At 33.1% G+C, this 25401-nt stretch overlaps 1 protein-coding gene across 9 annotated transcripts in view; it reads left to right on the top strand.

The window, feature by feature from the left end:
- LOC118190608 (dihydropyrimidinase-like) overlaps positions 1-25401 on the top strand; it is a 216883-nt gene that overhangs the window by 158044 nt on the left and 33438 nt on the right. For all 9 annotated transcript variants that reach the window (XM_085807366.1, XM_085807364.1, XM_085807367.1 and 6 more), the window contains 3 exons: positions 2046-2185; positions 4153-4221; positions 5651-5771. In XM_085807366.1, the coding sequence (XP_085663492.1) occupies positions 2046-2185; positions 4153-4221; positions 5651-5771 (330 nt within the window). The remainder of the gene's footprint in view (positions 1-2045; positions 2186-4152; positions 4222-5650; positions 5772-25401) is intronic.

Genomic DNA, 25401 nt, shown 5'->3' with positions numbered 1-25401 from the left:
CAATGTAGGGGTTGTTACTTAATGGCCACTTGACTGGGAATTCTCTCTGATTTTTGTGACGATGGAGGTGATGCATGACTTGATTTCTGAGTACAAGTAGATGATTTATGGCCAAATGAGTTGCATGAAAAAATTTAGGTTGTTTATGAGAACAATTAGAACTTTTATGGCCTTTAACCCACAATTGTAGCAAACTATAGGTTGGGTAGGCTTCTGAGAGATTTTTCTCTCTAAGTGATGAGAATTATTTTGTTTAAATTTCAAATCACTAAAAAATTTAGTATGTTTGGAAACAGACACAAGCTTTTCATAAATTTTTAACTTATCTTTGAATTTACTTAGTTTTACAATCGTATAATAAAATTTTGTTACGGTTTCCTGGAATACCATTTATCACATAATCAAAAATAGAAGATATATCAATTTGACCTCTAGAACCAATTTCTCTCATAGCAATAAAATAATCGAATAAGGATTTGTTTGGTTTTAAACATCAGTTTATGCACATCTGCACTGTTAAGCTTAGAGGAATATTCTTTTAACTCAATAAAAGTTTCGACACCATGTAAAGAATTTACCAAAATTTTAGAAGAGCCTGATAAACATTTTTTGGTAAATATAACCTTGTGAACATCATTCGTAATTCTATTCAGTTGAAATAATTCTTCTATGTCATTTAAAAAATATTCAATTAAAGTATCAGAAGAACCGTCAAGAGGTTTAATACAGTAGTATAAATCACGGAAAGTTAGACTGAATTGCTGTTCATTTTCCATCGATGACGTACCAAGTGTATTGTTTATGCGATGGTTATGTAAACAGATATCGGAGCTGCAAGTCTGCCTGTTTTGGCTAGCTGCCAAGTTCGAACAAGTCATGACTGCGTAGTGATGTCAGACTGTTTTATTTTTGGCAATTAATTTTTGTTTTGGGTTTTCTAATTCACTGTCAGAATCAGAAATAGTAGTTTCTAATAACAAATCGAAATTAGTTAAAGCATTCACAATTGTAGTATAACATTCATCAGCGGGAATGGCACATTCTAAATTCAGAATGTTAAGAATCAAAATAAGATCTGCCAGAGTGAACATATTTAATAAACATTCCTTAACTTCGGCAGTGTGAAAAGAGCCATCTAGTCCTCTGAATTCACGAAGTCGTTTGCAAGTTGCACGATTATCTTCTTGACCAAACACAGATTTATGCAGTTGCTTAATTGCATTCATAGAAGCTGATTTTAAAGATTCAGCTATATGGGGTATATCATTTAGAGTTGACATTGTCACGGTTTAACTATTTCGAAGAACACACGTGATGAACAAGTTAATACAATAAAATGAAAATTCAGTTTCGATTTCATTGTTCTGGTTTTAACACAATACGTTATAATGGTAAAAATAAAGTTTCAGTTCATCAAAATTGAATTCAAAGATTCTTTAATTCCACTTCATCAAAATTGAACTCAAAAAAATTCTTTGATTCTTAAAGAACAGCTTACCTTCGCTGAAGAACCCGTCGAAGCCTCCATATGAACTCGCCATCTAGGGAATTTCTCAGTTGACGATATATATCTAGGTGACTAAAGTATTTTATTTAGCTTTTGGTGCAGATACATTAGTGACTATTTATACAGGAAAAAAAAAAGTGTGATGATTGAAAGGTTACATCTTTGCTGTCGAATCATTACTTCTTAGTCAAAAGCACGACTGCTATCCTTCTCTTCCATCTTATCGTGATACCATTAGTTGTGTTGAGATGTCACACTCCTGCTACTTATACCTATGCAGTGATGATTTTCTAAACAGATTGTAGTTTAGTGATTCATGTTCCATATGGGTGGAACATTGAGCAGTTAAAATGATGTATCCAGGAGACTGAGAAACCTCATGAAATGATTAACACTTAAATGTGAATTAGTGATCTTAAAAGTTATCTTTTTAATGAGCATATTTGTTTGAAAAAATATTATTTTAAACAATGATTATATAAATATTCAATATGTAGGAAAAGAATTCATATTTTATTTATTTTACATGTTGTTACAGGAGTTAATTCATTTAAAGTTTTCATGACGTATAATGATTTTCAATTAAACGATAAGGATCTCCTGCAAGTTTTTGAAAAGTGTGCTAAACTTGGAGCATTGGCTCAAGTTCATGCTGAGAATGGTGATATCATTTCCATGGTACGTAATTATATTTTATTAGATAGTGTTACATGAAATTTAAATGTTGGTTCTTTGATTTTTCTAAAACACGTTTTTCATACATGTGATGAGACGTAGACATTTATTATTCTGTATGTTGTTGAATATCTCCATTGTTTATGTAATCCTTGTTTATACTTAAAATTTGTTTACAATTTTGAAAATTAAATTTTCTGGTCATACATGGATGGATCTGAGGTAAGAGAGAGCGCAGCTTCTCTATCGTGAAAAGGCAATTATATATATAAAAAAAAGATATGTGCCTTTTTTATGTGTAATGGGGGGGAAAAAGTACTGCTGCATATCTGGTACTTTATGTCATGTAAAATACCACTTTGTTTTGTTTTCTGTAAAAGTCTTTTCATTCATCTAGTTGATACTTAAGATTGTGGGTAAGAATTATGATAAACAATCAAAAGTACAATGACTATTTTCCATACTTTTAGTGCAAATATTTATTTGAACCGCATTTTTTTTACCTGTTATTAATTCATCAGATGTTTGGTTGAAGTTATTGAAATGTATTCTTCTTTGAACTGACTACATCCATAAAACATAACAAGGGCACTTAAAATTTTAAAATATACCCATTTATTTGAATTTTTGTTACCTTGCACTTAAATGCAATCAAAGTACCACATTTTACCTATGTATTCAAGATGTAGATTACTATTGCAAATGAAAATAATAAAATTATGCTTTTGTTTTAGTGCAGTTAGTAATAAAACTAAGTTAATGATTAAATCACTTTCAGGCATGTACATAGGTAGTTTCCAAAATTACATTGGTAGTTTGTTTTGTGGTTTGAATGCCAGCAAACAGGATAGCTGTATAGGCATTTTCATGTTTTTCTTCATGTTTAATATGGGTATAAACCAGTTTTTCTTAGAAAGTCCCCCATGAAGGCATCCCACCCAAGATAGCATTTGAGTGCTTTGTCATAATGAAATAAACAAAGACAATCCATTCAGTGTATGTAAATATCAGCAGATACTGGAGTGAGTGGGCTCCTATGGTTGCGAGATCTTACTGTTTTAGATGTCATGCCAAGGAAATGATCTTACTAAAAGCCAGGCAACTTCTTGCACAGGCATGAAGAAATAGCACACAGAGAAAAAGGGTTTAAATTTCCCTTTTATTTGATTAAACTCTTTTCAACAAAAATGCACTTACTTCATGCTCACAGTAACACCAACTACTTGCGATGGGAACTTGAGAATAAAATTGACAATAACTTAAATGGCAAAGAGTAATGCTGCACTACTTGAAACTAGCAAGCCGACTCAGCAACCTACACTGGCAATAGACTTTAAATAAATGGACAGAAAACGTACAAGCAACTCAATAACAGTAGGAAGGACAAAATAGCAACATGCGCTATGCTAGCGAAATCACGCTCTTTCTCTTTTTAGCCATTTAAATACTCATCTTCACTTTAATTTAATTTACTGGCGAGAAAATGTGAGGGAAAATTGCTGAGTTTCTAAAAGAAATTAGAATAATTAGTTATTCAAACTAAGGGAAATCCTACATGGTAATCTTTCAGTTTGGCAATAGTGATTGTTATGAAAAGTGAAACTACTTATTATGTCTGGCTCAAAGAAGCTTGAATAAGAGTATAATTCTTCATTTTAGTATAAATGAAACAGAATACCTCACCTTGGTTCAAGAGTTTCAAATGCTGTTCAACTGCTAGAATATTAAAAACCAAACTTGTGTAGAATGCTATTTCAGCCAATCTGAAATTGAGGAATCGAATCTCCTAGTTTAAATTGCTAATTATTGTTACTGGGTGTCCTATTTCAGTTACCATCGGGATGAATGAATAAATTGGTGTAAAATTTAAATAAAACTAATTTTTCTGTCTGTTACTTTTTTAATTTTTTTTTTTTTCTTTAGAATGACTTGTAGTTTATTAATGGTATTTTCTTTCATCACTGATTCAGAAACAGCAGCAACTCCTTCACTTAGGAATTACTGGGCCTGAAGGTCATCTCTACAGCAGGCCCGAAGACGTAAGTTAATTTTATATTTGATAACTCAAAATTTTTTATTATTCATTTCAGTAGATTAGGATTTGTTAAATGTTATCTGCTTTACTAGAATGACCATTTTGTCTGCCTATAAAATTTGTTGCATTTGGTTTCATTCTCATGATCCAAAGTTTATAAAAGTTTCCTAAGTAATAAAGTAAGTCTTAGCAGGAATAAAGAGAATACATGCTGTGCAACACTTCAAAAATGTATCTGTGGTAGGTATCCAAAGAGTAGTATTACGTTTAAGCTAGTCATGCAGATATTGAAACTAGTAAATATGTGCATAGCACCCACCGCAGAATTTTTCATTGACATCCAGTCCTCAAAGCAGAGTATTATGCATCATTCTAATACAAGCCTTTAGAGATACTTTTTTTTTTTTCTGGACTCGTACAATCAATTTTTGATTAACCAGGCTAAACTAAAAACGACATCCTCTATTAACATAATCATGATTAATCCAAGGGCAGTTAAAAGAATAATACAAGCAATCCATGCAAAATTATATTATTTATACTTATTTTCAGAGATATGTAACATGAATACGAGCCAGCTTTTTTCAGAAAGTCTTCCACCAAGGCATCCCTCCTCTTAGCCACCAAAGCTTAATAGCCTTTGTGGCTTTGCCTTATTCAAATAACCTAACTTTATTTTCAAGCAGTTTAATATGGTGAATAGTTTTATTTGGTTGTCTGCATTAAGTTAGTGTTCAAGATGACAATGCAATAAGTAATAGAGTAAATATCATTAAAAGGGAAAAAACACAATAAATGGCACTAAAGAGCAGTATTTGTAAGAGAATTTTGAGTTCATGGAAAAGTGGGTTGGTGGGCATATTAGCATTATTTTATATTTTAACATTGTCTTAGACTGTGATATTTTTATGCTCGTAAGTTTGTGTTTTATTTCTGTACATCAGAGCTTGGAAATGTGCTCATATGTCTAATTCTAGTTAAAAAGCTAGTAATTATCTGTCATGGTGTAGTCTTGTTTTATATCTCTAAAATCGACTATAGAAGCTTCATAAAATTATGGTTTATGAAATTTTTGTCATCTGTGGAGATGGTAACATTAGATATGCAGTTGGCAGTGATGTTCGAGTTCATTATTTGTTTTTGGAAATACTGGTTGCTTTATGAGGTAATTGTTTTAAGAGGAACCATTTCACCATGAGAGGTTTAGTTATTGCTTCCATCTTTCTGAAGTCAAAAATGAAATTTATAAACATTCCTTTTTGTAATTTTTTTTGCTTAAATATAAAAAAATTTAACATGGTAGTCTCTCCCCCCCCCCCCCGTTTACTAATATAACAATATATTCAACAAAACTAAGTTTGCAGTTAAGTAGGTAGTGTTTTATGCCATTTTTTAGTTGTAATTTTTTTATGTATAAAATATTTATTTTATAGGTGGAAGCTGAAGCAACTAACAGGGCCATTGTAATTGCCAACAGTGTTAAATGTCCTCTCTATGTAGTTCATGTAATGAGCAAATGTTCTGGAAATGTCATTGCTAAAATGAGAAAAGAAGGTATTTGTCTTGAATGTTATTATCTTTTGGAAATATATTTTTATGCCTTATTGATTTATTGCTCCAAATATTTTTCAAAATAATGTAAATAAAGAGATGAACAAAATATATCAAATTAGCAATTCAAGAATTGATGATGTAAATGTTACGTGTACTTGGGATATAACTGTGGTCCATTTTAAAACTGCCAGCAATTTTTCTCTGTTGAATGTAGTTTTATGACACATGGTGTGGTTCCATATCAGATTGATGTAAGACAGTTTGTCACATCACTATTTCTAATATGGTTATTACAGTGAGCTCCACTTCATAATAGATGTAATTACACTGAAAAAAATTTAGCGACTGATGCCCAGATGTAAATTAGCCTTTTAGAATTTAACAAAGGTGTAATCAATTATATATATGGAAGATATAACAAATACGATAGCTGCTTTACAAATAATTGGCGACCTCAAAATTAAATAGTCTAGATTTGGTGCTCTCCCCCTAAATTTATTGCTCCCAAATTCACGATCTTTCCATGTTATATAACATTGCTTGAAAAAGGTAACTAAAACTAAAATTAACCAATCATAGCTTGTCTCTACAGTTGCATACTTTGGTATAAATATCGCTCACGAGTTATTTACATGATTCCTTTCCCTAGCTTCGTCACTGCTAACATATCCTCGCTGCTAAGCCCACCTGTCTAAAAGGACGTAGTATCCCCTTTTCTGTGTTTATAAAAATTATTGTAAATCATTATGATATGCACACACAGATATATATGCAGTAAATGCTCAACTATCCAGCATCCAACTAACTGGAATATTGTAGAATTTTGCATTTTTTCCAAATTTTATATAATTATAAATTTAGATTTTTGATGTGCAAGTTGGTAACCAAAATGACTGTTCTTATAATTTTAAAGGCAAAATTTCTTCCATTTGTTTAGCTTTTCTAGCATGAATTCCACATTCAGTTATCTGGAATTTTGCACATATCTGAAATTCTGCATTTCCCGAACTTTCCAGGTAGTTTAACTTTTACTGTATATGTATTCAAAAATTGCTATTCTTTTACCTAATAAATAAACTTGTAGGCTGCCATTTGGACGTAATTTTATATTAACACTTCATTTTTTATGTATGTGCTCTACAGCGAAAATAAAGCCTCAGTCATGCAGCAAGTTCATCCCCAGTTCCTTGTTAGAGTACCATTGGTTCATCCCGCATGACTCCATCATTTAGTGGTTTGATAAGACTTTCCTTTCCTACATGTGTTCTTTTCATCTAGGTTTTCTTTTATCAGAATTGTTTTTACACTCGCAAGAAAATCAAACTTGTTGAACCAGTGTATGTTCAAGCAAAAATATGCAATTATTGTGCATTACCAAGTATACTCAAAAATACTTCACGGATTTTTCCTAGTGCATCACAGAATATTTTAGATTAGAATAATGTTCCTTGCTTCACTGTAGAGAAAGTTATTTTCCCTCGCAACCACGAATTATTTAAAATTCGCGATAGATGTTAATTAAGTTTCTAGTCAAAAGATTATGCCACTAAACTACTACACATGTTCTTTAATCCTTTCACCGTCCTCTCCTGTTCACGATAATTTCTCCCCAGCAGCCCTTTGTTTTCCGCAGCGTGTAATGTTGTTTTCTCTGTATGTACATAACTTTCGTAGTGGATGAATGTAAATTAATATTAAGTAACATTATAAGGAAATAAAGCATAATGGAAAATTAATAATATCTCTGCTTATTTCTAACAGGATTAATTTTGATAACATCTGATCCAGGCAGTCCACTCCTCCCATTTTGTTGTTGTAATCTTTTACAATTATTGTTTTTTTTTACATTTCTTTTCCGTGCCTCAACATAAATCATACAGTTATTATGGACTGTACTCATGAAACGTATGTTTTTCTTGTCTTTCCAATTCACAACCTCAGTTTTTCTCATTTTCTGCTGAGTAGACATTGAAGATCTGTCACTGTCTTGTATCTTATGTAAAATGGCACGAATATTCATAAAACCGGGGGGGGAACTTCAATTAAAAATAGAATGCCTGATTAGTACTGCCCTATAGGAGGTATTCGAACAAACAAAAATAAAAACACAAAAAAAGTAAACATTTAGAAAGCGTTTTAAACGTTTAATAGTGTTAAAATGTGAAGCGTGTTACGGTCGCCCTGCAGAAGTTTCACTTGAACGCACTGACGCGTTATGGACAACCAAGAGGTTAAGTTATGATTAGGTGCTAGTCGAGTTGATTCACATTGTTTGTTCTGCATAGGTATTTTACTGTTATTGTTTACATTCAAAATGTCAGGTGACAAAGGTGAATATGAATTCAGATATTGAACAAGATTTATATGTTAATGAGAATCTAGCTTGTCCAATGAATTAAAACTAGATATGACTTCTGTTCAGTAGTCTGGTGCTTAATAGGTGTTCAAACTGACCCTCTTTCTAATAGTATGACTTGTTGCACCTCCCCCCCCCAAAAAAAAAACTTTCAAACAGAAGGCAATGCCTTTGTTCTAGATTATTAGTCTATTTTTGAAAGACAAAATTATCGTAATGATAATGTTTGTAACAAGCGGGTATGCTCAGCAGTCCTTAGTGAATAAGCCTTCAACATCTAATAGTGCATGGGCTGATGTTTATTAGTCTGAAATATGAATGTTTTTATCCTTGATCATACTACAAAGAGTTGTGAAAAAAAAACTAATTATGAAGCACTGCTGGTCAAGGATGTGTTCATTACACCACCATTTTCTCCTTGTTACATGTTATGTAAGTGCTTTGAAAACGCGTCAAAGTACTTACACTTTTTAAACAATGAGGCATTTGATGCAGAAAGCTACCCAAATCCTAAGTTGACAAAAATGAGACCGTAATATGAAAAGTTTGTCAAAAAATTTCTTTCTTTATGCATTCTAAAAAATGGATATAACTATTGATGAAAGTTTATGTAAAGGATGCTTGGGTTCAATACAATACATACCACTGAAAACAGCCTAATTCGGAATTAAACCTTACCTTTTATGTGAATCTAAGAGTGGATATGTTTGGAATTTTTTAATTTATACTAGAAAAGGGGCTGTTATGGATGACATATGAATATTTGCAAATTTCTGCCCGGGTAGTGATGTGTTTGATGGGCCTCTTCTCAACCTTGTATATTGTTTCACAATGGACAACTTTCACAGCTCTCCATGTATAGCCAACGTGCAAATGCAAAACAAAACTCATGTATATGGGACTTTAAAGAAGAATAGAAAAAGGATACGTACAGATTTGAAAAAATTCCCAAAAGAAAAGTTATTGGCTATCAAAGAAGTAAAGTGTCAGATGGAATGGTGGGAAAAAAAATTATTTACTTCTGACAATGCATTGTTTAGGAAAAGTTATGAAAAAAACCGTAATGAAGAAATTAGTAAGCTACAAGTGGTTCCCTCCTGTAATGATATCATGGGTGTGGTTGGTAGAGTAGATCATCATTTATCTACCTAGACTCTTCCTCGTAACAGAGGTAAAAAAACATTATAATAAATTTTTTTATCATGTATGAAATTCATTTATATTATATGAGAAAGTAGACACAAAAATTCTCTGGACTCTCAATTTGTTCATACTATGATTGAGCATTACCACGACTTTTCTTATACAAAAATAGAAAAGCTAAATGGTACTCTGACACCAAAAGGACTTTCTGGGTGACATTTTCCAGATCTTATTTCTGTGACTGCTAAAAAAAGTTCAAGACAATGTGTTAGTGCACACAAAAGGGAGGCTGAAGGGGAAAAGTTTCGAAAAGAATCGAGGTACTGTGACATCGCTGAACTCCCTGGATGGAAGACATCAAGACAGGTTGTCTTTTTAGATTTATTTTTCAATGTAACAAGTGAATTCTAAGTTATAACAAGGTTTGAATTAGTATGCAAAAAACGTTTCAACAATATTATTATAGAAGGGAAAGAGAAAGGCTTCCCTGACACAAGACGTGTCTTACTCCAATGGCATCTTTCAGACAACTCTTTGTTGTTTTGTTACAAAACAAGAAAACAAATACACTGCATGCAGGCTGTCCAAAAATCCCTTTCGATTAGTTTCACTCACTTAGCCTAGAGAGAGGCAGAAACACAGTTCTTTCCATACGAATATGAAACTCTCCAATTTCGAACACATGTAATTTGTCATGGTGCTGTTGCAAGGACTGCAATGTTTCTATATGTGCCATACCATGTTTTTGCGTATGTCAAACCACCACTGCCTTCTACACTTTAGTTGCCCTATCTGATCAGGTTATGGATTTTTCAACTTTTGTTTAAATATTTTTGGCCAAATTTGGTTCTTGTTGGCAAAAATATTTTTGGATTATAGTTAGGAATGTCAATTTCTTTTCAAATGAACAACAGCAAAACTAGTAAATTTTTGGCAGAGAATTAACCCCGCCAGCATTATGGATGGGAAACTCCATATAGAAGGCTGGCTTCCTTATTCATTGCACATGAAAATTTCTGCCAGCTTTTAATGTATCTGAGTTTGATTTGGATGTATGTTGTAAGAAAAGGAATCATGACAAAAAATGAGTCATTTTTTAATTAAAATCAAGAAAATACCACGTATTTATTCATGATATTTTGAGAAACTCTGAAATTTCAGGGCTAAATCCGTAACGCTCGGAATGTCAAGAAATAATTTGAGCTGTCAATAGGAAAAAGAAAATGATAGCTCAAGCTCAACACAGTCTTAATTTGATTTGCCTTTGGTACATAAAAATATGCAAAATTTTGTAACTCTTCTAAATGCAAGAGAGTGCTTCAAACTCGAAGTTTAAGGACTGTATGAGCAGGTGGATAAAATTTTTACATGTTTAAGATGGAAAATATTGAAGATATTTGACAAACTGTAAGAAATGCACATGATCAGGAGAATGGAAGCATAATAGACACATATTTGTAAAGATTTAAAAGTAGCGAAGTGGCATGTCAAAGGTCTGGAAATGGTTTAATCGTGATGTATGCAACCAGGTCAAGGTCAAAAAGCACAGCAGACTTTAATGACCATTGTTTTTCAATGAATACTAAAAAAAAAACATATTTGACATCAGCCCAAATTGCAAGAAAGTTCACTGCAGCTACACGAACTCAACCTTCTCTATTGTGAATGACAGGCTACATAAAAGAGGGCTTTATGCAAAGAAACCTGTGATGTGCATTGCAGAGATCATTGTAACTTAAACTAACTTCTCTTTGCTGATGAGTCTCATTTTTATTTGGAGAGTGATTTCAGATGTGTTACAGTCTAGGAGGAGAAAAACCTGCAGTAAACCTGAACACATTCATGAAAGGTATCTGCTCAAAGGTAAAGGAATCATGGTGTGGGCAGTCATCATTTTGAAAGGTGCACTGGACATACACATTTTTACCAGCGCAACTATAAATGCTAAAATATACAGAGTTGGAGTTTTTGATCCTTATGCTGTTTAAAACTACAATCATAATTTCTCTTAATGGATGATAATGCTTATTCTCATTCTGCTACACTAGTGACTGATTATCTTAAGAGTGAAGAAATAAAGCTGGTTGAATGGCAGATGTATTCACTAGATTTAAATTTGTTGGAATAAGTGGGATGCACTCAGATGCCAACTTGCCTCACTGCAGCATCTACCTAACTCTCTCTAGGAGCTTCAAGGAACTATTCATTGTAAACACACTTTGTTGCCACAAGAACTGGATAATCTTAATACACACCATGATAAATTGCTGTAAACCTTACAATTCAGTCAGGTTGACCACACACCTTATTAATCTGTATGTACCTCTGAAAAGTTATGGCACCAACTTTTTCATATTACACTTTATACTGCATTCCCATGCTAATTATTATTTTTCAGCAAAAACTGCCAATTCTGCATTTTGAATATGTGTTGGGCAAGACAATATAAAGGTCTTGTTCTAGTTTCGTGTTCTTAGCTGCAAATTTATTCAAATAATACGAGTTTTATAGTTGTTCCTTTTATTTTTCTTGCCAGTGTATTCATGTTAAAATATGATTTAATGACTTGTGTTTTGTGGATTACATTTCAACCAATACTAAAATGTAGGCAGGTGAAAATTGGCATCACATAATGAATATAATGCAAATTATGACATGAAGAATTGTGTTAGTGGCTTATGGATGCTTTAAAAGGCTGTCCTGTGAGAAATTGATGTGGCAGTGAATAGAAATGGACTGGCATTTCAATTCTTCGAATAAAAGTGATGCTGAGAGAGTGAAAGAGTCAAAGAGGCTGTTCTTTCCAGGTTGCAGATCTGGAGTCTCTTTATAATGGGTTTTTCATAATATTAAAAAAGTAATGAAAAATTATCTGGAATGATTCTTGTCTAGTAGCAACCAACCACCTTTGGCTAATAGTTTGTGAAAATTTATTAAATGAATGTTCCCCTATCAAAAATAGATTTGCAGTGTGTCATCTAATGTTTCCCTCATATAATTGCAATACCACATATGATGTGAACATGGTTAATGTTTTTGGTAAAGCCTTCTATGAATGAAAAAGATACTGAGGAAAATAAGATTTTCTGTATTTGAATGTTATTGTCAAGCATATGCCAGAGAACTTCAAATTAGTGCACAAGCATTCTACACAATAAGGCAATTCTAACCATACAGATATCGATAGCATCATGTCCCATAATTAATTCATGTTGTTGTGACCTTAAGAGATGGGGTGAGATAGGGCACTGAATGCAGAGGAGGAGCTATGCCAAATAGTAAAGATTTGGGGGTTGCCAATCAAAAAAATAATTTTCTGGTTCATTTATTCTTATTCTAACCCTGACTACAGATTATCTTTCCATTTAACCTTTTGGTGTAATTCTTAAAGAAAGCACAGATAAAAGTATTTTAATTCACTGTTTATTATGTGCCACAACTTCTACCTTTCCCGTGGACTCGCTACCTTCCTGAAGTTTGATTGGGCATATTTAATAGCTTTTGTAGTGATGACTTTAGTTGTGCAAGAGATAGCTGCTAGAAGTAAGTTTTTACTTTAACCACTTAACTGTTCCAATTTCCTGTGACTAAAAATAAGCATATTTTTTATAAACAATTCTGTATTCTAATAGATTACATAAATTGAAATCAGCAATTAGAACTGTTACAAATATTGCATTTTTTAATTTAAGATAATGTTTAATTATAACGAAATTAAGGAATTTTTACTAAAAGTAGGCTTTTTTCGGATGAAACTGCAGAGCTGGAGAAAACACTTTACATGAGATGAAAGAGGTAGATTCGCTGTGAAAGGAAATCTTGGTGGTGGTGGATTACTAGTACCCATTTCACAAAAGTTCCGAACCTGAATTAGATCATCTGAACTTCTGAACATTTCCTCATCTGAACATCTGAACATTTCCTCATCATCACTAGAGAATGGAATAAAGAACTTCCAGGACTACCAGAATCATTTATCAAAAATTCAGATTCGCTATCTGATCCAATATCAAAATTATATTCTGTTCAGCCATTTACTGTTGCCCATCTTTCTTTTATTTCATGGCAAAATTGGGAAGATTTACTATTCACAAAGCCTGATACATTGAACATGGGCAAACAAATTAGTTGAATTTCTCTGCCTAATGAAAAGTAGTAAAACCTGTCCTTAAACTGGTTTTACAATTCACTCTCTTCGGGACTATTAGAGACATCTATTAGAAATGCTGTAAAGTAAAAAATGTGGAAAGCCGGGAAAATTAATGGATTGGTGTAGGAAAATACACTGCCTTTGAGTGGTGTTCAGGCAAATCAAAAGAGTCCCTTTTCATGGTAATCGAACGGCATTCGGGCAAAACAGCTAAGTGGTTAATGTAACCCTGTAAAAAATGTAAGTTAATATCTATATTTAATTTCATGGCCAGTGATGCAGTTGCCGAAAATTTTGGATGTAACTGTAGGGACGTGTAGGATTGGGATATGGTTCATCTTTCAGTCTGCAGTTTTATTTTGTCTTTGAGGAGAAATGTGTTCATTAAAAGACTATTAATGGTGCAGCTAAGATAAATGACAAATCCTTCCCTATTACACAGTAGCCAAAACACCAATTTCATAGGGGTTTAACAGCTTATATGTAAAAACTTTCTGAATTCCTTATCATATTGTTTTCATTACTTAAAGCTATTCAAATGTAAATATTGTGTATAAAAGCCCAGAACATCGATCTCTTCTCATTGAGGATCCAGGAGCTGTATTTAGAAACTCAGTCTGTTTAGAGATAAATGGTTCTTTCTGTACAACTGCAGATCACATATTGGAGGCATTTCTCTTATTAGAAAAATCTTCACCTTTGAAATGGATTTGAGAAATGTTGATTACATTACCTAGCTAAATGTCAGCTGATTCAATCCGAGCTAGAAGGGTGGTACTGTTTTTCATGTAGATAACTAGTATTTTATGAAATAGTTGCATTTGAAATAGGTTAATATATGAACAAACATGTAAAAAAGGCACTGTAGTTTCCTTTCTTCTTCCATTATAAAATTAAATACAAGGTGGTCATAAACTAACTTTCTCTTCATATGAGTTTGTCGTGACAGCGCATGGTGTAACGAATTGCAGTGAAACTCTAAATATCACTTTTGCTAGGTATGTGCTTAAGTATAATGTCAATAGAAACAACTGAGCCATCGTTGTTGTGAAAACACTTAGAAAATTTTAAATTGCTGTGTTCACAAAAGTTCCGAACCTGAATTCTTACTATAATATGATCAGCATTAATGCACAAATAGGCATGGAATGGACCATAGCTAAAAAAATACAAACTAGTGCAAGAGCACTAGCAAAGAAGATTAATTTTTAAAAATGGGTCATGTTTGGTCATAATGGTCATAAAAAGCCATTAACACAGGCTTGTGCAATTCTTAAAAACCATTAAAACCATAAAATCAGTTTTTAATTCTTAAAAGTCCTTAATTTTGATCAAAATTTGCAAACTGTCCTCAATTTAGCTCATATGTGACATTTCCATTACTTTTCTGTAATTGACATTCTGAGTGTGAATGAATAATGTTTTGGATGAGTACAGAGTTCAGATTACATACTTTGTATTGCAGCCATTGAAAATTTGCATCGTAAATAATGAGCATCAGCCAGCTATCCCGAACAAAAGCTTCATTATACAGTACGTTCTAAATGAGAAAATAAAATAACAGTAATAAAAAACTTACTAAATTATGTGATTCAAATCTTATTTATTGCAACAACTTAAACTATTATGGCACTTTGTGACCTCTCTTTTCAACTTTCACCAGAGCATATCTGTGATTGTTGACATACACCGATGAGGGTCCGAATATACAAGAATGTAGTGAAATATTCCGTCTTTCACCGACGTATTTGGTGAATGTTGATATTTTCTGGTGAAAGTCGACATTCTCCAACTTCGTTCTTTCACGGTAACATATACATATACAGTCAAAAGTCGTTAATTCGGACACCCATAATTCGGAATGATCTATAATCCAGACCTCAAAACTAAAAACTTTCTGCGCATGCGCCGCGTTGACGCATAGGCGTTTACGCGTGCGCGTAAGACCTTTTACAACTGCGCATATGAGTGTGCACAAGTGCAGAATACGTTTTCGCGTGCGCGTTTTATGTATAATGGACATATAAGCTAAAATTATCTAATTATCTATTTCAGTTAATGTTGATGATAGCGTTGTTCCTTAATTTTCGAATTGGATCCGGCTTATTTTTTGCAGACTGTAAGAGCAATTTTATAAAAGTAAGCTTAAACTTTCGATTATATCAAATAGATTTCCGATATATATTTGTTAATATGTAAAGGATCTAAAGCGAAAGTATGTTTTGAAATCCAAAATCTGTTTATCAATTTCACGCTGCTCGGCAAGGGGAACGCCGCAGCGGGAGCGTAATGAATTGGAAGTTGATCTGTCAGCACTATCCTTATCTTCAGGGCAGATGTTTGTATTTTATTTGGCTTATAATTCCTTACCAAATGTAGTATTTCATCTCGATGTGCTCCGTCTTTGATATGATTTAAAACAAGTTCCTCGTCATTATAATTCGCTTCCGATAGCGAAGAAAGTAACAGAGGTTAGTGAAAACGAAAAAATTTCGATTGACAAATTATGTCTGTTTAATAGAATTAAAGAGAAAGTATTATCACATGAAAGGAAGCAAAACTTAAACAACTTACATTGAAAGAAATTTTTAATAAAGTAAACAAATAAATATTAAGCTTTTTCTTTTTGCAAATTTTGATACCCTTTAGATCATAATTGTTCTTTTTTCATAAATTACGGTCTCATATTTTTAATTTTAGAATTTCTGCATGCCATCTTATGAGATTTAAACTGATGATCTATAATCCGGAAAAATCGATAATCCAGAATTGCCGAAGTCCCGACGAGTCCGGATTAACAACTTTTGACTGTACCAACTTGTTATTGCTTATGCTTACTTGTCTGACGCAGTCAGCCCAAGCCCAAGAAATTCCTCGGGGTAAGGAGCACAAGATTATGCCTGTCAATGGAAACATTCTTGAGCACCTTATAGGTGACAGTACAATTTGGTGCAGTTCCGCCCCCTCCCCAATTTTGATGAAGAGCACCCGTCTCAATTTCCACCACGTGAGAGGGCTTTCGCCTCGCCGTATATGTTAAGTGCCGTCATGCCGCACCAACACAATTTGTAAATGTATTTTCAAACATCCATGCCTTCTCTGGAATTCGAGCGTGGGTCCTTCAGCATGCCTGTCAGCGATACAGCCGCTATACCGGTTGAGCTTCTATATATACCAACTTTCATAAGTGTTTTATGATTCTGTAAAAAATACCGTAGATCAGCGGTTCTCAACCTTTTGACTAACACGTTCAATCTAAACAAAAATTTAAAAACTTTAGTACCACCACCACATTTTACATTGACTATTTTTCAATTTCTAAATAGAAATATTAAAAACAAATATATTTTGCCATTTGCACAATTTATTGGCTACATTAAATGTGCACACAAAAAATATTAGATTAAATATTGGTTATTTTAATTATCAAAATTTAAGTTCTAAATTTTGCACTAAATTTTATTCTAAAATTTAGTGCAAAATTTGGGCCTGTTTAAAACAGATCAATTTCTTTATGTGTGGTCTAATTTAACTTAACACTTTGAGCGCAGCGCCGAATTTGCTGTCCTTTCCGTTCAGCCGGCAAAGAGCTAAGCCATATTTTTGTTTAGAATATTTCAATACATTTCATTAAAAGTAAATTTGATCACATTTCATTGAGACTATATTTTTTAACTTTAATAAATGCTGTCAGTCCTGAGGACCAACACCAACCAAACGAAAATTACAGTGCCAGTCCCCAGGGACCAATGCCGTCCACACGGAAAGCTCACTGCCGGTCCCTAGGGACCGCTGCCGTGCTCAACATGTTAATTTACCCCTAAATTAAGATTCAATTTAAATTTTGTTCTGTATTTCTTTTTCAAACAAAATGTGGAAGAAAATACGTGTTCACACACATAGGTTGTACAAATAGGGAATAAAAATTTAACAGCTTTGTTTGAAACGCATTCAAATTCTTGTTTTTAGATTCAGCCAAAAGTTAAGTGTGTTATTTTTGAAATCTTCAGTTAAAGTTCAATTACAGAAAATTTCTGTAAGTTGTTCTTTTTTTACATGATATTTTTTAATTGAGTAGTTAAAAATACTTTGTTTCTTTGCATACCACTGGTTGAGAACCGTCGCTGTGGGTTCAAGTTTTTTCATTGAAATTGATCTTCTGAATATTTTGTAATGCTTTGAAAAGGCGCCAAGAATTACACCCATTTGTTAATTTGTAGGTTTGTTTTTAAAGGGTACGCTTTTAGCAAACTCCTTAAATTTGCTCTCTTTTCTGCACCAAAAACAACCTTTTTTCCCTTTCCTCAGTTTCAATTCCTTTATTGTACATTCCCAAGTTTGGTGACTGATCAACGTTTTAGCAATTTCAAAATCAGTTCGTGTACAAAAGTTTTGATTCTGTGATTTGTGGTCAGTTTTTTAACAGATCAAATAATGTTAAAATAATGACAGTTTATTAAAATTATGTTATTGAGAAGAATTTAAAATAAAATTATTTTCGTGTGCCATGTTATAAATGCTTTCCCTTTCATTTTGATGATTTTTGAATGAAGGTTCTGAAATTTAAACAAGATAATAAAGATTGTAAAGCAGAATTTCTAAGTTTTTAGCTAAAGCAAATAAGCTGCTGGAGTTGTGTTAAAATTAAATTATCTGGTCTTTCATAACCGTTTTTTTTCCTATATTGTTCTTTCTAAGTATTCAGATATACATTAACTTTCTCTGTAAAATTTATTTTACCCTTTCCTAGATCTTTTTCATCAATATTCTGATTTTTATTCTCACAAAGTTGGTAGATATTTTAATGGTTAAAATTCCAGAAGAAAACAATATCAAAATAATAAATATATTAATAATTAATGTTTCAGTAAGTATTACAACAACCATACTAACAGCTATTACTCTATTGAATGGACTGTAACTGTGATTGACAAAAAGCTTGAAATTGGGTTGTTGCTTTGGTGCAGTTCATTAACAGGAGACTCATAATACCGAAATTTTACCGAGTCAAAATAGAAAATGGGATATATCTTCCATTTTATTGTTCAACTAACAAAATTCTTCAAGATTCATTTTTCACATCTCAAATGTGCAATATGAAATATGTATTGAAGTGTCTCGTATGCAAATGTAGGAAAATAACACTTCCCTAACTCCAATAGAACCAATATTTTTTTCCTTACAGTGTTATAGATACTTATTCATGAAATTTATTTACATTTAAGATGGCATGTTAAATCGCATGATAGAATACTGACCTTTGTTTACTTCGTTCTTTGCGGAGGCTAGAAAGTGTTACCATTCTGCTTTAACTAAATTAGAAACTTGACGGAACTGAAGCGTTGCTAAGCACCCCATTCCTAGTGACTCGATTATGGAAGATGGTCTTTAAAGTCAGGGCTGTGGAGTCTGTAGGGAAAATGATTGACTCCTGGAATTTTAATGACTCCTTCATATATATGTAAACATATAAACATGGATACAGCTTTATTTTTTTTTTAATATAAAAGTAGTAGATGCTACAGATAAAAATTGATACACAGCAAATTTTTTATATTAATTAGCATTTATTATGAAATGGAAAAACTGTCATTGGTAATTTCTAAGAAACAGTAAAACTTCAGCAAGATCTTCTTTGTTAGAGGACCCATAGATCCGATTTGATAAACTTCATAATTGAGAAGAGACTTTCCACACTGACTTGAGTAGGAAGATCTGTTGCTGTTATGGCTACTTCCTTTAACTTTTAAGGCTAGATTTTTGTAAGTTCTAAAAGAGGTGTCTTGCAAGAGGAATCGTATTTATTTCTTCAAACGCCATGTCTAAATCGCGTTTGTATTTTTCATTTTTATATCTAAAGGCTCTTGGTTCTTTATTTTCATTCCTTTTGCCTTAGCCTTTTCAATATTATCCAAATATTTCTCAAAATCTAATTCATCAGTAGAAGATGATGATAATAGATTCAGTTGCAATATTTGCAGTTTGACTGTCCTGATTTTGAATACTCCAGTTCTGAGAATAATTTCATTCTTAATGAAAGTTCATAGATGGCTTTCTTTGCCTTTTTAATTTGTTCATCATGCAACAAAATTCGGCGTTTTGGATCTACATATATTGAACCCAGCTTGATTTCATTGTCTAGCAAACTAGCTTCTCTTTTCTTCATTGAAGAAATGAATCCTTCTGCAATAAACCCTCAATTTCAGATAGAACAAACATCTCATTCTTCCAGTCTTGCCTCTTGTTAATTCTTCAGATTGTAGCTTTTTGGTGGCTATATACAGTATAGAAAGAAGAGTTTTCAATTCTGCAAGATCATTCCACAGTCTTCCTGTTAGTGAAACATTAAGGTTATCTACATCTTCTAACATTCTCGCCTCCTGTTAATTCTTCAGATTGTAGTTTTTTGTGGTTATATACGGTGTTGAAAGAAGGATTTCCAGTTCTGCAAGATCATTCCACAGTCTTTCTGTTAGTGAAATATTAGGGTTATTTACATCTTCTGAAAAAGTTCTTAATCCTAACAACCACTATATCATCAAATATGTACTTCTCAGTTGCGTTGCTCCTTTTCCTGCTCACTTCCTAAGAATGACATCAATTTTGGGAGTTTTTTCTGCTTACCTCAATTCACCAATGAGATTAGTAACTAAATGAATCAGTTTAATCAATAATGGCAAATATCACATTCATCCTGCTCCCTTATATTTATTTACTAATGTCAATAAAAAAACTATTTATTAATGTATATAGTCCATAAATAAAAATAACTCAGTTTGTCATTATTATTATTATTATTATTTTTTTCAATTCACTTTAATTTCATTTCAGATTCAAACTGTTCAACAAAAACTCGAGTCTGAGTCGACAGGCTTTTTATCGACTCCAACTCCTTTTACCCAAAAAGCTATTTGATTCCGACTCCACAGCCCTGTTTAAAGTGACTGGGGAACTTTACATGTCTGCCGATTCTGGTATTCTTGGTTTCATGCTGAGTTTCTGAATTTTCTTGAGTGCAGGTGTTTCTCCAAATTCTACTTTCTTGGAATGGGAGTCTTGGAAAGGAATATCAGAATACTAGAAAACGTGGCTTTAGTCTGTCTGTCGGTCGAAACTCTTTTTAACTTTTCTTGGATTTCAATATTGAAATACTTATCCTTTCTTGCTCTTATAGGATACGGTCCAAGATAAACAGTCTGTAGTGAAGAATTATTAATGTTGTGGTATAGGACTACATCAGAACAGTTTGAAAGATGTTTAGAGACAAAGACTGTTCTATTTCCATGGGTGGTGATAGGATTTGGCTTCATGTCTCTTATTATTTTCTGAAGGTTTTGAGAAAATTCAGACTGTTTGGTATCAGGTACTGTTGAAAAGAATTCTCCTGGTAATGCTAAAGCAGTTCTGTATACAAGTTCTGCGGATGAGCAGTCTAAGTCTTCCTTGACAGCGGATCTTATGCCTAGAAGAATGAAAGGCAATGCTTCCAGCCATGATTTTGATTTGAGTAGATGATATTTGAGGCTTGCTTTTAAAGTTCAGTGTTGTCTTTCGATCAGGCCATTTGCCTGTGGATGTTACACAGTTGTAGCGTTTGTATGAAAACCAAGATATCTTCTTAAAGCTTGAAAAAGTTGGCTATCAAATTGCCGACCTTGGTCAGATGTTATGCAATTTGGAATTCCAAAGCATGAAAACCAAGTATAAATCAAAGCTTTAGCAATAGATTCTGCTGATTGATCTTCTAACGGTACCACTTTGATCTATCATGTATAACGATCGATGATGGTTAGAAGATATTTGAATCCTGTACAAGGAGGTAGCAGACCAACCAGATCTATGTTTAAATGCTTGAATCTGTGTAGAGGTACTTTGATTTCTCCCAAAGATGACTTTAGATCTTTGGCAAGATAAGATAAACATGCTCTAGTCCATAGTTGGCAGCCCTTATTCATATTGGACCATATGAAACGTTATGTTATCAACTTTATTGTGGATCTTATTCCAGGATAACATAAATTATGGATTGATGAAAATATTTGCAGGGATGTATGGTCGATTATAATTTCTAGAAGTATCACAATAAATTTTCTTGTTGCTGTCTGGCATAGGAATCTGTAGGACCTTTAAGTTTGGGTTGTTTTTCAGTATCTCCAAATCTTCATCTTCTTGACAGTCTACTATAGTTTGTAAGTCTATTGCAGATGGTACAGAAAATGGTGTCTAAGCGAGAGAGAGCATCAGCACTGGTAATTTCATCGCTTTGTATGAATCGGATATCGGTTGAGAACTGGCCAATATATGACAGTTGCCTAGCTTGCCATGGTGAAGCATTTTCCAAATTTTGCTGGAAGGCAAATGTTAGTGGTTTGTGATCTGTGTGTATTGCAAAAGGTCGCCCTTCTAAAATGTATTTGAAATGTTTCACTGCTGTATAGTTCTCTGTCATAGGCATTACATTTTTGTTGTGCTGGTGTCAAATTTCGAGAAGAAAAACTTAAGCGTTGCTTTTCATTGTTCAAAATCTGATGTAAAACGGCTCTAATGGCAGTATTGGAAACGTCAGTTGTTAGCGATATTTAAGCCTTTTTGGATGGGTGAGTTAAGTATGTGGCATGAATAAGTGTATCTTTTAAAATCTGGGAGGCATTTCTTGTTTCTGTTGTCCAGATTATGTCTTTTCCGCAGTTCTTTTTTATACCACTGAACAATGTTGTTAAAGGTTGTTGCAGTTTTGCGCAATTTGGTATGAATCTGTAATAAAAATTCACCATACCTAAAAATCGTATTAAACTAGTAAATAACTTTGGTTCTGGGAAATTTTTGATGGCATCAACTTTCATTGAAAGAGGTTTAAGTCCTTCAGCTGACACTTCATATTCGGGGAATGCAAGTTTTGTTTGACCAAATTTACACTTTACTGCATTAATACACAGACCATATTCAATTAATCTATCGAGGACTGCTCTTATATGTTGTCGATGAGATTCTTCATCTTGAGAGGCTATTAGAATGTTATCCAAATAGCAAAACAGGAATTCTAATCCATTCAACACACTCTTCATGGAACGTTTGGGCCGCATTTCATAGGCCGAACATCATGAATGGAAACTCAAATATGCTAAAGGGATTGAGAATGGCCGTTTTCGGTATATCTTCTTCGCGAACCGCAATTTGTTAGTACACTTTAATGAGGTCTATGGATGAGAAAACTCTTTTTCCAACTAAAATGGAACTTCAATCTGTTAAAAATGGGAGAGAGTATCTATCAGGAATCGTGGCGTTGTTTAACTCTCGATAGTCTCCGCAATCTCCAATCACCTGATTTTTTTTAAAGCGAGATGTAGTTGGCTTGACCAGTTGTTTTTTGGATGGCCTGCATAAACCCATTTAGAGCATAAATTCAAACTCCTTTTTAACCGCTTTGAGTTTTTCAGCTGATAGTCTCCTAGTTTTAGCAAAAACTGGTGGACCTCTGGTTTCAATATAATGTTCGATGTTATAATTTTTAACTTTATTATTAACTACATTCAGTTTTAACAAATTCGGAAAATCATTAATGATACCTCTATATGAATCATTTACAGCATTTAATATTGGAATATTATTATTATTATTTTTAAAACAAGGAGTTCTGTTGGTTGTTAACACTCTCTTGATTTGGATTGGTTATGACAATACGACTGTGATGTTGCTTAGATAAAGCAGAAACTTGTAAGTTCACTAACCTCTTTTTGTAAACTTTCAATCACTTCTGTTTTTACCATTATGGATGAAGCAGCAGCTATTTAGGGGGAGTAACAGGGCTTAATTCCCTAATCTTATCCGCCATTGTAGCCACTTTTGATAAGTCTTCACCACTAACAGATATAATGCTATGCATATTAACAGGTAAACGTTGTCACCACAATGTTTTTAGGAAAGTATCTGTTACTTTATCGCCCGCCAAATTACGCATCTCGCATCATCTACATATTTTGTTTGATCTGCCTTTATTTTTGCATTTCTAAATTGTGCTTCTAGTTGAATAAACCATATTTTAGGATCTGGCTTCCAAAAAGGAGGAACTTTAAGCTTACCTTGGCGACAGACGCAGTTGTTGCTTTAATTTCGGTTTCCTCGTCGTCAGTCATTGTAGAATTCGATCACGTCCGACTCACCAGTGAAGTGTCTCGTATGCAAATGTAGGAAAGAAACACTTCCCTGACTCCAATAGAATCAGTGCGATGCATACATATTTTGACATACATTTTGTTCTAACATACATATTTTGACAAAATCATACTTTTTCTTAAATAGCATATTGGTTTTTTCCTATATTTCGATTCTGTGATTGATCTTGACAAAAATACTGAACTTCATAAAATTTAATGGGAAACTTGTAATTGCACTTTTTTACTTGCACTAAGAATAATTTATTTGGCATACTTCTCAATTTATGGTAACCTAATCCTCTCCCTTTCACTCAGCACTGGCAGAAGGGAAAAAAAAAAAGCATTATTTCTCCTTGCTTGTAGATATTTTTACTTTACTAAACTTTTAATCAGTTCTTCTGGGATTTTTTTTTCATTTTAATTATTTGAGTTTCATAGTTGAATTATATTTCTTCAAATATTTTTTTTTTTTTAGTTTCTACAGTCAAAAGTCGTTAATCCGGACTCGTTGGGACTTCGGCGATTCCGGATTATCGATTTTTCCGGATTATAGATCATCAGTTTAAATCTCGTAAGATGGCATGCAGAAATTCTAAAATTAAAAATATGAAACCGTAATTTATGAAATAAAGAACAATTATGATTTAAAGGGTATCAAAATTTACAAAAGAAAAGCTTAATATTTATTTGTTTACTTTATTAAACATTTCTTTCAATGTAAGTTGTTTAAGTTGCTTCGTTTTATGTGATAATACTTTTTCTTTAATTCTATAAACAGACATAATTTCTTGTTCAGTTACAAAGTTCCGCTGTTCAAGTCCCGTAATTGCTGTGCCGAGAATACCGACTAACTTGTCAATCGAAATTTTTTCGTTTTCACTAACCTCTCTGTCACCTTCTTCATGTCTTTATCCATTTTTTGCAGCAATTCCACTTTTTGTTTGATGGAGATCGAAACAAACTTTCGTTTTGTAGATCCTTTGGGAGCTCCAACATTGGAAATTCTATTTGACATAATCAAAAGTTCCAAGTTTACTTTTATAAAATTGCTCTTACAGTCTGCCAAAAATAATAAGCCGGATCCAATTCGAAGATTAAGGAACAACACAATCATCAATCAACATTAACTGAAATAGATAATTAGATAATTTTAGCTTATACTGTCCGTTATACATAAAACGTGCACGCGAAAACGTATTCTGCGCTTGCGCACACGCACATGTGCAGTCGTAAAGGTCTTACGCACACATGTAAACGCCTATGCGCATGTATCAACGCGGCGCATGCGCAGAAAGTTTTTAGCTTTGAGGTCTGGGTTATAGATCATTTCGGATTATGGGTGTCCGAATTAACGACTTTTGACTGTATTTATTCATTCAAAATGTACTTTAAAATATATTTATAGTAATAATGAATGTTTTTAAAATTTATTTATTTGAACTGCATCTCTTTCAAAAGAGTATTTTGTGACCCAGTATACAACGCAATGCATTTGAAAACTGCATTTATTGAAAGAGAAAATACAATTAGAGCACAGTTTCTACGTCTTTCATTGAACCATTCTGGAAGACTGCATAAATAGGCGAAGGATATATTATCAACATTTTGATTTAGGAGGAGATGCATTTATTGCTTTACTTAATTTTCTAATGTTTCATAATTGGGCCATGTATGGCAAAACATTCTGTGGCATAACGTAAATTTAAACAGCCATTCAGTGAAAAACTGTCGCCTTGCGCATTCACCTCTGATGCTATTCCTTGTATCTTTTTGATTAGCAGAGCCCCATTTGCTGAAATATTTGATGTACTGTACTAAATGAAAAAC

The sequence above is a fragment of the Stegodyphus dumicola genome, chromosome X1 (assembly GCF_044657685.1).
Source record: "Stegodyphus dumicola isolate Sdum_Otavi_A_Nest chromosome X1, ASM4465768v1".
Taxonomy (NCBI): Eukaryota; Metazoa; Arthropoda; class Arachnida; order Araneae; family Eresidae; genus Stegodyphus; species Stegodyphus dumicola.
This window is presented reverse-complemented; position numbering and strand designations above follow the sequence as displayed.